Source organism: Pecten maximus, chromosome 4 (genome assembly GCF_902652985.1).
Source record: "Pecten maximus chromosome 4, xPecMax1.1, whole genome shotgun sequence".
Taxonomy (NCBI): domain Eukaryota; kingdom Metazoa; phylum Mollusca; class Bivalvia; order Pectinida; family Pectinidae; genus Pecten; species Pecten maximus.
Genome location: NC_047018.1, coordinates 43,876,544 through 43,891,791, shown reverse-complemented (window position 1 = coordinate 43,891,791; position 15,248 = coordinate 43,876,544). Strand labels below are relative to the sequence as shown.

Below are 15,248 nucleotides of genomic sequence, written 5' to 3'. Positions count from 1 at the left end.
TGGTCGGGTGGTGCAGTGTAAACTGACCTGAGTGGTCGGGTGGTGCAGTGTAAACAGACTTGAGTGGTCCGGTGGTGGGTGATAACAGACCTGAGTGGTCGGGTGGCGTAGTTATAACAGACTTGAGTGGTCGGGTGGTGCAGTGTAAACAGACTTTAGTGGTCGGGTGGTGCGGTGATAACAGACCGGAGTGGTCGGGTGGTGCAGTGTAAGCAGACTTGAGTGGTCGGGTGGTGCAGTGTAAACTGACTTGAGTGGTCGGGTGGTGCAGTGTAAACTGACTTGAGTGGTCGGGTGGTGTAGTGGTGACACATTGGAGTGGTCGGGTGGTGAAGTGGTAACACACTGGAGTGGTAGGGCGGAGCATCGCTACGAATTAAATCCTTTGGCTTACAATTAAACAATTATTTAGATGGTCCACAGTTTACTGTAAACGTTCATATTTTAGCTGTAATCTTAGCGTTCCTATGGCAATTATTGTTGGGGCTCTTATTCCATATCCGACTAATTTGTTTTAAATAGGGTTTGCGCTAAATCTTGATTACGTGAAATTATGTACGTTTACAGAATATCGCAAAATCAAGTAAACACCTTTGGGCAATCAATCCTCGATTTACTTACCAATTAATGCGAATAAGCACAGGAACAGCATGTAACACAACTGATAATCCATATCTCTTCTACAGCAAACGATTGATGGCGTCTTTTTCTTTGTCTTTCTCGTGAAGAGTGATCCGTGTTAGGCATGTATCATTAGGTAAACTTGTTCACGTAATCTCTTAACTATCCACGCCTTATGGTAAGGGACATTCTTTACTAGTATATATATATACAGCAGAAGATGAAGAAGGCAACTCCGTCGTCGAAATATTTCAATATTTTATGAAGCAGGAACACATCATACTAGGGAAATCACGCATATCAATTGCGTATTCTATATCAACATAAATGGATGCATTGCATAGATTGGTTTGGTTTGGTTTATTTTGTTTAACGTCCTATTAACAGCTAAGATCATTTAAGGACGGACTCCCGTGCGTGCGACATGCCTGCCGTGTGATGAGTGCGTATGTGTGTTTTGGGAGGCTGCGGTATGTTCGTGTTAAGTCTTTCTGCCATAGTTACATGTACATCGTATATGGATTGCCATCTAGCATATTATATAACGAACGATTGTTAAAACGTTTATGATAAAGGCTGCAATATCAAGACGGGTTGGGTTGCCTTTACCTGATTAAACTTACAATGTTTTTTTTCTCTCAAAACCTAAATTTTGTACGGCAAAACAACATACATTAAAGGATTCCAAACTTGTAGCTTTAGCCCGTTAGTAATTCGTCAACTGATGACAAAGCAAGCCGAGGAACTCAAAGATGAAAATCAAATAGCATTTGCAAGGGAACTATTGAAATAACTTGAAGTGAATAAGACAATATGCCTCGGAAGGGTAAGCGTCTTTTGTATAATCGGAGATACCTGCCAAGCAAATTTAGGTAAAATCCGGGTTAAGACACTTCTCCAAAACAAAAACGGAACTGCCATGCATATAAACGAGCATTGAACATGTGTAAATTGATATTGCAGATGGAAAAATGATGTTATTAAACATTCAATATATATACTTTTGACATTATTATGTTATGACTATTTCTCAAATATATCAGAATATGCATACCCTTCCTACACAGCTCTCCGACAGGGTAAGAAACTGGTCCCATTACAGATAGTGTAGCAAGCCCCGATGAGTTTCACTTTAGGCGGAATTATGTCCATGAGGATAGTTTTCCAGATGAAAAAAACATGTTCGAACTCAACGGTAAAAGTATGGTTACTTAAGTGTGCATGGAACTCGAAATGGAGTTGACAGGAAAATCATTGCTTAATTATGCGAGATGCGTGCTGTAGATTTTAGTTTTACGTTTTTTGTTGTTTTTTTTTCTTTCTTTCTTTTTTCAATTTCATAACTTTACTTGTAAAGGTTTTATCCTGTGTGAATTTTTCATTATTAACTTATTCAATCATGAAATATGACTTTATTTTGTGAAACTCATTAAATGATATACGTAAGGTATGTGTTAACGATTATAAATATAAACGTGATGTGAAGGTAAACTTGTGTATTTACTGAGTAGGAGTTATTTCTCTTGGTAGGTATGTGAGTTTCTGTGTGTAACCGTGTATATTTGTATTTGTACTTTTATGTCTTTTTCTCGGATTTAACCCTAAATAAAGACCACAAATAAAAACTATGTTGTCTGCGTCGTGTTTTTACCCGGCATATACATACCGTCAGCATGCCTGACTTTACAAACAAAGGTTACATATGATATAATTCATCAAGATCGAATGGTCCCATTCGCCCCCATTGCCAGTTTGTCTGTAGCCGATTATTTTTTCAAAATCTTAACCAAGGCTTATTGTAGTTTATAAATATTGTAAATATTACACACGGACATCTTGTTTGTCATCATTAGCCCTCACCCCCAATTCTATAACACTCAATCAATTAGCAAAAATTCCCGAAGAGTTATGCTTCTTATCAAATCAGAGCCTGTTCGATGAAAATTCACTGATGCCACCGTCAACGTAAGTCCCAAAGGCCAATTAAGGATTCATTTCACTTTAAGATTAGTATCACATCACTGAGCAGAATGACATCATGACACAAGCGCTGATAAATATGTTTTTCAGCTGAATTTACCCAAGTCAAACTTAAAAGTCCTCTCTCAAGACCTTGTTGGCAATACAATTCTGTAGCTTGGTCAGTTTCTCATAGGGTCATAGGATCTCTGAAGAAAAGGCTTACAAGATCTCAATACTTCTCAAAAAATACCAAATCATTAACCTCACAAAGATTTTCATTTCATTTAAAGTTATCTTTTTTATCCAACAACTCCTATAGGGCCTCTAGAATCCATCTTCTCTATTGCATTCGAATAACAATATCATTGGTATTACACCAGTGACACTTTGAAACAGTACATGGACCACTGCTTCTCTTATTGTATTCAAAAATATTTTATTAAGCAAAGATATTGTTGGGATTAGACACAAGTACCCTCCAATAACGTAATACTCCTGTGAAAGGTCCCCACAGAATGAAGGGAGGCAAATATTCCAAAATAATAACAGAGCAGCCTTTAGCAAATAAATATCTACATGCACAAAGTACTGGCATTGATAGCTTATGTTATGACAATATGGTTCCAGCTGATTAACAATTATATAAATAATTGAGTACGCAGTTAATGTTATGTTTACCAGAACACACCTTTGTCTCAGTTAATGTTATTTTTCACCAGAACACACCTTTGTCACAAAAATAATTAACACTTCGCTTGCAAAAGTGGGAATAGATCAATTAGTTGTCATTCTCGGCTCCCTACCTCAGCCTATTTGAGACTGTCCTGTGGGTCCTTGTAACCTCTCTGGCCTTTCTTGACTGGGGTTACTATGGTAACAGACAAAGACTTGAGTATGTCCTTATCTTTCATTTTACACAATGATGTCATAAATGTTTTCTCTCATCGAACCATGCCTGGATCGTACAGTGGTATTTAGTGACAATAAGTTCCCTCCTTTGGTGTCTGTCTACCGTCTATTGTCCAGAGTGGTACCCTGGCTCTTCTTCCACTAACGCTTGTTCCAGGCGGCCCGTATTGATAGATAATGCCTACATGACTGCCATATATATGTATTGATGGTCTTTAACCTGGTAAGCAAGACTCATCAGCAGATTCTGTCACATAAACATTTGTCAGCACAATTTGTATATCTATGTCGTATTTTATGATGGAAAAACTACCATGACTACAACATGAATACAGACGAAGCATTTGATATATGTATTGATATATTATAAATAATATATTGTCCAACTACACGACGCTGTACAGACTAAATACGGCTCTATAACATATAGATTATTATCCTATATATTTTAGGCATAAAATGTATAAAACTACAATATATCATAAAACATGCATATACAGTAGAATACATTCAGTTTTATACATAATTATAAGGTACTTTAATCAGTATCAGGTATCGATAACCGTCATAGGGTTACACCTGGTTATCTCAATGATCATGTATATGTCGGGGCGAACTCTATATCTCCGGGGGATCGACCAGGTGTCTTTGTATGATAAAACCAAACATCAGAAGCAGAAAAACGAATGACATGTAGGTCAAGGTCATTCATGTTCTAATTAGGTTCCAACATTTGTGTGTAACAGAGAACAAGAAAAATGTAAGGGGTGACTTGAATATTAAGCAGTTTCTTATTTACTTGATTCAAGCAAGACTCGAGTTTGGAAATTGAAAACTAATCACAACTTTAATGTGAGACATGTTTTTTTAATCTTCTGAAACATTAAAATCGCAAAACTAACACGCATAAATAATATTGCGAAATCGAAAATGAAAGTTTGTACTTTAAATACAAAATATATTAGTATTGCAGTATGAGTGCGACTGAAAATGATGTCTTCTGTTAAACTAGTGAAATATATGTTTTACCTATCGAGAAAACATTCATTTTGTCTTTTTCTTTCATTTAAAGTATACGCGACTAAAAAACTATCAAGTTTTTTAATTCAACTTTTCAAACTGCTCAAGTAACAGTGCAGCTAGATCTGTGTCAGTTTTTTCATCAGTCGACTTAGTAAGGGACTGTACAAAAGCAGGTGATTCTAAATCAATACATTTTAGTTTGTGTGACCCAGAACCCTTATGTCTCAGACTGAATGACTCAAACTCAATTGCAGCACTAACAGCTTGATCTAGTGACTTAGGGTGGTAGAATTGAACATGTCTCTCTAGCGCGGCATTATCTGTGATACACTATCCGTATGACGGTACGCTCGACAACTTCGCGATACTATTCTAAAGGGCTACTCATTCTAGTGTTTTCTGCTCTTTCCTTTTCTTCCAAAATTGCTTGTCAAATGTGTATTTCATCAATACCTGTAACGTATACTGCAGAAGTGGAGCAACACTACCACTTACACGTTTGAATCATTTGTATATTAACTGAACAAAATTCGGGATTTGAATGCGGTCAATAGTCCACAGCGAAAAACAAATACAAACAAATAAAGACTAGAGTTATTATTATCATCGACGTGATATTTCACTGGTAGATATGTAATCGAAGTGCATACGGTATGTTGAAACGATTTTAGCAAAATTGCATCTCAATAAAAATTATAAAGTGATATACAACGCCATATCAATAATAATGAAATAACTATATCTATATACAATATCAATAGATGATTCCAACACGTGAAAAAGAATATCACAACGAACAGAGTTGGAACTTTTAGAAGACACCATCAACAGCAAGAGCAAAAGATTTCAATATCGTCCCTCATCTCGAAAATCATGTTTTATCTTCGTGTTGGCGGCCGGTGCTCTATACGTAAAAAGATATGCGAATCATATGCCAACTGAGTGCTTTTTCTCTGGGTAGCCTGGTTTCTTCCCACATCAAGACACTTCGCGCTTTCTTCGAGGTCATTTGTCAGTACATGTATAGGTTAATACCACTAATAATATTATCATATAATTAATATAAATCAAGTGAGAAGTTATATAACAATCTCTCATATTATTTGGATATTGTAATGATCACCCCGAGTCTATGAGCACCGTTTTATATACTGAAAGCTGGTCTATGTATGTTGCCATGTTGCTTCAATCATCACATCACACTGCAACTAGAAACGATCATGTCCGGAGAATGCTCCCTTTAAATTTTGTATCTCTCTATGATTAATTTCATGAGCAAAACGAATTATGGGATGGCCTGTTTCAAAGTTTATGTGCTAAATAAGATCAGCTCTCTCACAAACGTAAGAACGGGGCAATAAACAGTGGTCATCTCTAAGATTCCGTCCATCTATACAGCCACAGTCGGCGGATCTCTGATTCGGCTTATAATCGCGGCTAATGTCGTTGAGTTGACATAGTTTCCAATAGTTAGTGTCCAGTCTTGCTCCGTTGACCCATACCCATGCGCCTTCCTTGGCTTTGTCGGTGATACCTACCCATACCTTTATGAAGGCAATGTTTTCTGCAAACAGAAATATTAACTGGTGTTATACGATTGTGTTTACGGAAGGGATATTAATACAGTGTAATCCTATGGAACATTGATTCACGATATGTAGATGGTGGAATTTCCTTAGATCAACCATATACTTTTGATGAGTTGTGTCTTAACTTGAATTATTTGCAACTCATTTCCAAAAAAGATTAAATCAAACTGAATTGAATTATATATGAAGCAATCCCCGAGGAAAAATACCTGAATATATGACAAATGTGTCAAGTTTTTTCTTGTTGTCAATGACGGCTAGTCGGCCATGGTCATTCTTGCATTGCGCCTGCGCATCGTCCCACGCAAGAGAATCGAGGTACTTCTTCACACAAAGAGGTCCATCCTCCAACAGATCATAACCCGCCCGACGACATCCTGAAAAGGAAAAGGGGGAACATTGCACAAACACGATATTAATAGTTTAAAGACTATTCTGCACAAGTTACAAAATGTCTTGCTAATCGGTACCATTTAAGAACTATTTCTAGTGCCATATTAAACTATTGTCAGCATCAAAATAGCTTTTTCCGTTGTTAATTTGGACAAGAGAAATTGGTCGAAATACCCCTGGCCAATATGGAATCGGACCGCCTAATGAAAGTGCATCGGGAATTGAAGGCTCATTAGGTCATGGTTTTTATGCAAGGAATTGCATAAGTACGACGTTCATTTAAATCTTATGTTCGGATTGTAAGTTTCCATTGCTTTTATAGGTCAATTTCCTGCCAATTTCATAATTACACCGTTGGCTATATTTCGGCTAATTAATACAATGCAAACAGCCATGACGTAATCAGAAGCATGTGAACGTTTTAAAATAGATCAAGGTAAATCTATAAAGTGATTCCATCTATGGTAAGCTAAAGCTAACGACAGGAGAGTAATAAAGGCACAAATAAGTCAACCGGAGTCGAACAAGTATCGGAAATGACAGGAGTCTACATTAACGGCACAAATAGTGTACGAGAGTAAATCACGTGTAAACAGCGGACATGAGTCTACATTAACGGCACAAATAGTCTACGGGAGTAAATCACGTGTTACCAGTGGACAGGAGTCTACATTAACGACATAAATAGTCTACAGGAGGAAATCACGTGTGAACAGCGGACATGAGTCTACATTAACGGCACAAATAGTCTACGGGAGTAAATCACGTGTGAACAGCGGACAGGAGTCTACATTAACGACACAAGTAGTCTACGGGAGTAAATCACGTGTGAACAGCGGACATGAGTCTACATTAACGGCACAAATAGTCTACGGGAGTAAATCACGTGTGAACAGCGGACAGGAGTCTACATTAACGACACAAGTAGTCTACGGGAGTAAATCACGTGTGAACAGCGGACAGGAGTCTACATTAACGGCACAAATAGTCTACGGGAGGCAATTACGTGTGAACAGCGGATGGGAGTCTAAAGTCATGTAATCTGTGTCAATAACTTACCAATATATTTTGTTTTTCATATTATATAGTGAACACATAATATAGACTTAAATTGACGTTTAACCTGTCTATTCAATCACCTTCGCGCTTTGTGCTTTCATTTTTCTCTTATGAACATACGTCTTACTTTGTCTATGTTTGAAGATGACTTCGGATCCCTCTATAATCGCTACCGGGCTGTAATGTAGGGACCGGAAACCTCGACAGGTAGCCATAATGCTGCTGTAACCATACATGAGACACTCTGGATTATCCAGACAGATTAAAGCACAGAAAACCGCGGACGCTCTGCTGTCTGTTGTCGTGTAAATAACATCATCAGTTGTGGTATACCAAAGATGAGTCGAATCCTTTTCCCAGTACTCTGACAGCATCGTGCATTCGCCTCCATCTGTAATGTTTGAACATGATAAAAATTGTATTCGTTTGCAACTGTCAAGACATTAGCACAGAAGAACAGAAATTAAGAACGAGTATCAACTTACAGTTGCAATGTTGGTAACCGCGCCCATGCACGTGGCGATACTGAAGTTCTGTGTTTATAAAGTAGCTGTATTATCCTACATAGACATTCACATTCATGTAACGACTGATCAAGGATTCAAGGTTCGGGGTTTGGTTTAACGTCTTATCAACGAGTCATTTAAGGACGACATCCTCTCTGTGAGATGCATATGCATGTGGTCAATATGTGCATTTTTCGAAGCTGAGGTATGTTCGTGTTTACCTCCTTGTGATAGTGTGCAACTGGTGGCGACTTTATAGTGCTACCTTACTGAAGCATACTGCCAAAGACATCCAGCAGGGTACCTCATCCGGTCACAGAATACTAACAACGGGCGAACCAGTCATACAACTTCCAAAATGCTGAGCGCTAAGCAAGAGGAGTAGCTACCACGTTTATAACCTCTTGTATGTCTCGGCCTAGGGGACAGGATTCAAAACCTTCCTCTCACAGGGGCGATTGCTTAACTAAAGGTCAAAGGTGAGGAGTATTAAGGAAGACACTAGAAAGAGGAAATCTGTTAAGAAGGGAAAAAAAGATATAAAACTTGCATGATGGACGGGAGTCGAGGGATGTTTTGCAGCTGTTTAGTTCAACTACTGACATGTACATGATCCACGTTTATATTTTACATAGTAATACAAAATGACGAAAGAAAACAATTTGAAGACTCGTGTCCTGACCGGGCATCGATCTACGGCACCTTATCACCTTGCATGGAATACCCGACACTTACACCACTGAGCCACATCGACGTTATTGAAAAGAACATTTCAATCGCAGTGATGGTCGGCCCGACCCCATAACATAATCATATAATTAATTTTTCTTTGTTTTCATGGTAAATACTCAAATGTGATTGGTCGAAAACTTCTTTTTATTCTTCTATGAAAGAAATTCCGAGAATGGCGCGAAAAATGTGACGTCACAATACGACAATTGACGTTGCGTATTGATTTGAGAAAAAGAATCCCATTTAAAACCAGTAAAATTGTACATAAAACATGTTTTAAATTAGAAAATCATTTTCAAAAATTAATTATAAGCGTTGATGTCAATTATTTTTTAGTTTCATCGGGGTATGAAACAAATTTTGTTTGCAAACTTCTGTAAGTTTGCAAACAAAATTTGTTTCATACCCCGATGAAACTAAAAAATAATTAAAAAAATTAATTTTCGGGGTATGAAACAAATTTTGTTTGCAAACTTCTGTAAGAATCCGCTACGCGGATTCATACAGTTTGCAAACAAAATTTGTTTCATACCCCGATGAAACTAAAAGAAAATGACATCAATGCTTAAAGTGACAAATCGTTTAGTGATTTGAATGTCTCGATCGTATTTAATATACATATATGGATGCAATATACATATAGTTAACACAGTACAAATACAACGGAAAATATGAATATTGAACCTTCGGATGAACAGCACAATTCGTATTGTTATATCATGAAAATAGATATTTATGAATCTACACACTTACAGGAAACAACACAAAAATTGTATTGAATGAATAAGGTAACCCTTACAGAGGTTGATAACATTTATTAATTACTAAAAAGTGATAATAAAAGATTGTACGGTAAAGTTACTCATTTATACCAAATACATATAAAATATACTTTAATCAACCTTAAAATAGTAAGCCAATGTGGGGTTAACCAAATAAAAACCTCAAAAATATTATGACATAACACCTCGTATACAAATTCACCTTAAATATCACTTTGATTTATATAAAATAAAATTAAGGGGAGGCAGTGGGTGGGAGTTCAAAATTTAAGTATTTGTTTCTTAGCTAAAAGTTGGTCACTCAAAAGCTGATACTGAAAATTTTAAAGATGGCTGCCAAAAATGAGGATAGACGTGGGGTATTTGGACCCCCTTAGGACAATTGACTAATCAGGGGGCCAATTGATCTAACGCCAAGGGACATACCTTCCATGAAATAAATGAACAGCGACTTATCTCTTAAATAACGTACAGGAATAAAAATGTAGAATATGAAAAAAAACAACTCTTGAGTAGTGTTTCCTATGCATCAATTAACTAAAAACTCAAACTCACAATTTACGGCTTCTAATCGCCTCGCTCAATATAACTCCAGACAATAAATAAACATCTTTTGAGCTTAATGACCTTATCTGACCGTATGCCCTGCTATGTCAAATCATTAAGTCCTTGATGTTTGCCGTTATCCTCTTATCCTGAATTCTAATGAATAGTGACACCGGTTTTGAATATACACACATATATGTATAAACGCATAAACTTGAATATATGTTCTACATTATGGAGATATAGCACAAGCAACGTAATATATACTATTTCGGTTATAGCTCAATAACATTGAATATATATAATCAAGTTCATCAATATAAGTCCATTTATTAAATTGGTATATTCATGCTTGACAGAAATATACGTCCTTTTCTTAAATATATTTATACCTGTCAGAGAGATATAAAATTTACATAAATATTTATACCTGTCAGAAATATAAGGGTACAATGACCGTCAGGTAGTGGAGTGGAAACACACTTGATTGGTAGGAGGGTACAGTGGTAACACACTTGATTGGTAGGAGGGAACAGTGGTAACACACTTGATTGGTAGGAGGGTACAGTGGTAACACACTTGAGTGGTAGGAGGGTACAGTGGTAACACATTTGATTGGTAGGAGGGTACAGTGGTAACACTTGAGTGGTAGGAGGGTACAGTGGTAACACACTAGAGTGGTAGTAGGGTACAGTGGTAACACACTTGATTGGTAGGAGGGTACAGTGGTAACACACTTGAGTGGTACTGTAGGAGGGTACAGTGGTAACACACTTGAGTGGTAGGGGGGTACAGTGGTAACACATTTGAGTGGTAGTAGGGAACATAGGTAACACATTTGAGTGGTAACAAAATTGAGTGGTCGGTTGGTGTAATTGTAACACACTTCAGTGGTCGGATTGCACAGTGGTTACACACTTGATTGGTTGCGTGGTGCAGTTGTAACACACTTGAGCCGTCGGGCGGTGCAGTGGTAACACACTTAAGTGTTCGGTTGATGTAGTCGTAACACACTTGAGTGTTCGGGTTGTAAGTGGTGACACACTTGAGTGGTCGGGTTGTTAAATGGTGACACACTTGGGTGGTCAGGTGGTGCAGTGGTAACACATTTGCATTTCACCTTTAATTATATGGGATACAACCGTATGAATCACTTTTGAAGATATCAAACTTAAAGCAATATCAATATTTACTCCAGAGATGATTATATCTGAGCTGCTGACACCATAGAAGAGCGATATTCTTTTATTTGAATTCAGATTCTTCTGATGACAATTTTTGCCGCAAGCGAAGTAGAACAGTTGTTGCTTTCGTAAAGAGCTAATAAAGTCTCGTATGTTTTGTCCAAATTTTAGCGTGGAGCATTCTTCTGAATTATGATTGCGCTCGTTGTAGTTTTTTTTTTTTTTTTTTTTACTCAAGAGTTGGCTCATATAATCACATCTTTTGTAACACCATCAATACAACATTAAAATTAAAATTAATAATACTATTTTTTTTATAAATAAACCTTGCAAGGTGCGTGTTAGTGTTTATTAGTTGGTGACATTAATTGCTTAAAATGTTCTGTAACTGCATACATGCTATATTTTTCATCTGACATCGAAGTATCTGGTGCTATTTAGAGCACCGAGCCATTTCATCATCGTACAATTATTATTATTATTATTATTATTTTCATTCATCATTTTTTTTCTTTAAATATTTCTTGATTTAATTTGCACTCTCAACTAGTATACTCTGTCGCTCTCTTTCATACACACGAATTCATTATTTGTTTTATATATATAAACAACAAGAAAGTGGCACTTTCATTTCTCTCTTTCAGGACATCTTCATGCGTTCCCTTCCACACTCACTCGGTTAAATTTACGTGTTGTTAACTTTGATAATTTTGTTAGTAATATTTTTTACAATAATGTAATCTAGAAACGCAAACAAAAAAGAAGAAAGGCGAACAAAGATTTTTTCCAGCGGTTGGGGAGCCCCCTACCAGCATGGATAACCTTTGATTACATCAACAGTTTCTCAAGAGGCGGACTTAAAAAATATATATATATGTATTTATATTTGTAAGGTTGTGTCTCTTTTAAAACAAACAAAGATTATATATATATATATATATATACCTAATAGACTGGTCAATCATATCAAAAGCTCAGTCTCCGTGTTGGTCGTATCAACTCTTACCACATCCCCCGAGCAATCGATATCATTGACCAGTCTTGTTCAATGTTTGACTTCGTCAAATATGTTCATTAATTAAATTGACTTTTATATTGTCAATAAAATATTTTACTATTCCCCTCTTTTTTATAATTGTTGTCGGTCCAACTAATAATAATTCTTCTTTGGAAATTCTTAAAATATTGATTGATTTCTTTTTTTGATCACTTCGATGATAAGCTTTGAATATTGTAAAACCTGTTAGTGTAAAAATTATATTCAATTCTTTGCAGTTAGTATGCTGATTTGTGTACCCTATGATAAGGTAATGTAATTTTCTAGGATTTGTTGTATATCCATAACCTTGGAATAAATGTTCAAATTGCTGCCAAAATTCATTCAGGTATTTGCATTCTATGAAATAGTGTAAATAATTTTCTTGTATTTTACATACATTACACATACATGTATCGTCTTCTTCTATTTTCCATTTATAAAGATGCCATTTTGCCGGGATATTTTTATGGAATATTTTCCATCTGAACATTTTTTGTTTGTTGTCTGCTAAACATTTAAATATAAAAAGCATAAGATCAATGTAAGTTTGTGTATGCATTATATCAAAAGCATTTCTCCACAATTGCCTACAATGTGCTTGCTCAAATTTGTGAGAAACAAGTATGTCATATACACTCTTATTTGTAAGTTGTTCAACTGCCATTTTTTGCGTTTCACTGAGCTCCCCATATTGATATTCCTCATTTAATGATTCCACAACTATGTTTCCTATCTCTGGCCATAATTTATCATAAAATTCTACTGAAAGTCCATCTGTACCCGGACTTTTGTTTTTCTTCATCTTTTTTAAAGCCTCTGTACATTCTTTTAGTGTAAATAAGCCTTCGCAACTATTACTATCATTTTGGTTTAAAGTTGTATAACCTTCTAAGAATATGTTTTTTATCCGGATTTGTAGTAGTATATACATTTTTATAAAAGTCCCTTATCACAGACAGGATTTGTTCATTTTCTCTAACGATTTTTCCTTTCTCATTTTCTACTTCATTGATGATCTTTTTTGATTGCCTATTTTTTTCCAACGCAAAAAAATATTTGTTGCTTTTTTCTCCATTTTCTTTCCAGTTTGTTCGCCACCTGATTTGAGCTCCCTTTGATTTTTCATCGTACCAATCTTCTACCTGTCTTTCTAATCTTTCAGCTTCAGTTTTTTTCATTTCACTTAGCGTATTCTTTTCGTTTAATGCACGTAACTTTTTTTCAGATAATTGTAATTCCAATTTCTTTAATTTTACTTTTTCTTTACAGTATTTTATTGTTACGTGTTTGATTGTCAATTTACAACAATCCCATATTTCCCTTTTGTTTAGGTGATGTTCATTACCATATCTCACTGTATCATTTATGCATGTTTTAATTATATCTATGTATTGATTGTCGTCCATCATCGCATTATTTATTTTCCATATACCTGGACCTTTATTGTCATTTTTTATAAATTTGTATTGATATTGCTTGATGATCGGTACTTCTAATTTTTGCCGGTCTGATATCAGCCGACCTCATTAAATTAGTTAAATCTTTATTTATTAAAAAAATAGTCAATTCTACTGGCTTCATCATTTCTATTACTACGCCATGTGTACTGTATTTTTTTCTTTATTTTTAAGTCTCCATATATCTATTAGGCCCAGCGAATGTATCAATTGCTTTAACCCGAAAGATATATTTGAGTTTTTTGATTTTCGAATTGGTTTTCTATCCTGGCTTTTAAGTGTTTCGTTGAAATCTCCCCCTAGTATCGCTGTAGTTTATCTATATAGGTTTGTATGGCAATTAGTGTTGGTGCGCTCGTCATTCCGCTGATCATTTTTGTTTGGGTTAGCGCTAAAAATTGAGTGCGTCGAATTATGTACGTTTACAAAAAATCGCAAAACCGAGTAAACACACCTTAAGACATTTAATCCTCGATTTACTTACCAATTGATGAAAATATGAACAGCAACAACAAATACCACGGCTGGTTATCCATAGCTTCAGTACTTAGGACGAATCATGAGGTCTTCTTCTTTGTCTTTCCCGTAAAGCGTGTTTCGTGTCAGGGATGTGACACTTTGTAAACTTGTTCACATAGTCTTGTAACACTCCCAGCCTCATACCAATGGAGTTGTGTTAAACACACAAATGTACATGCACCAGTAGATGGAGAAAGCTGCTCCGTTGTCGAAATGTTTAAATCTTTAATGAAGCAATCACACGTCACACTAAGGAAATCACGCATATCAATTGCGTATTCTATATCAATATAACCGGATACCATAGGAGACCATTGAAAAAAAAAACCTTCAAGGAGAATAAGGCTTTATGTTCCGGAAGAGTAAGCGTCTACTGCGTCATCGGCGATACCCATCAAGGAAATCTAGGTCAAATCCAGGTTATATCACATCCCTAAAACGGAACCGCCATACCTATCAACGAGCATATGTGAATTGATATTGCAGATGGAAAAATAATACAATCAAAAATACAGCATGTATGATTTTGACAATGTCATATTATGACTATTTCTCAGACAGTTGTCCAAAGAACCAATAGTCATATCCTGTCTACACTGCTCTTCGGTAGCGTAAGAAACCGGTCCTACAATGTATTACCAATAGTGTAGCAAGTCCCGATATAATTCACGTCTGGCGAACTTTTGTATGTGATTATAGTTTTTTTCGGATAAAAACACATGTAAATTGATGATTCTACCTATAATTAATATCCCATTAACAAACCTGCACATTAAGTCATTTTTTTCCGTAAATAAATGGTAAAATCCAAAACGAACAAGACACACAGAGAAAACTATTCAATATACCGCCATCTTCGATAAAAGATGTCAGAATCAATTTTCGATACATTGATGCAAATGAGATTTCCCGCTAGATTTCAACAAA

General features: G+C 36.0%; 1 protein-coding gene across 1 annotated transcript; it reads right to left on the bottom strand.

Moving 5' to 3' along the window:
• Positions 1-3,851: 3,851 nt before the first annotated feature.
• On the bottom strand, positions 3,852-14,810 carry LOC117326178 (type-2 ice-structuring protein-like). The gene is made up of 4 exons (XM_033882818.1): positions 14,287-14,810; positions 7,684-7,947; positions 6,314-6,481; positions 3,852-6,079 (listed from the first exon to the last, which is right to left on the bottom strand). Exons 1-4 carry the CDS (start codon positions 14,336-14,338, stop codon positions 5,832-5,834), a joined length of 732 nt encoding a protein of 243 aa, XP_033738709.1. The 5' UTR covers positions 14,339-14,810; the 3' UTR covers positions 3,852-5,831.
• Between the last annotated feature and the right edge of the window lie 438 nt (positions 14,811-15,248).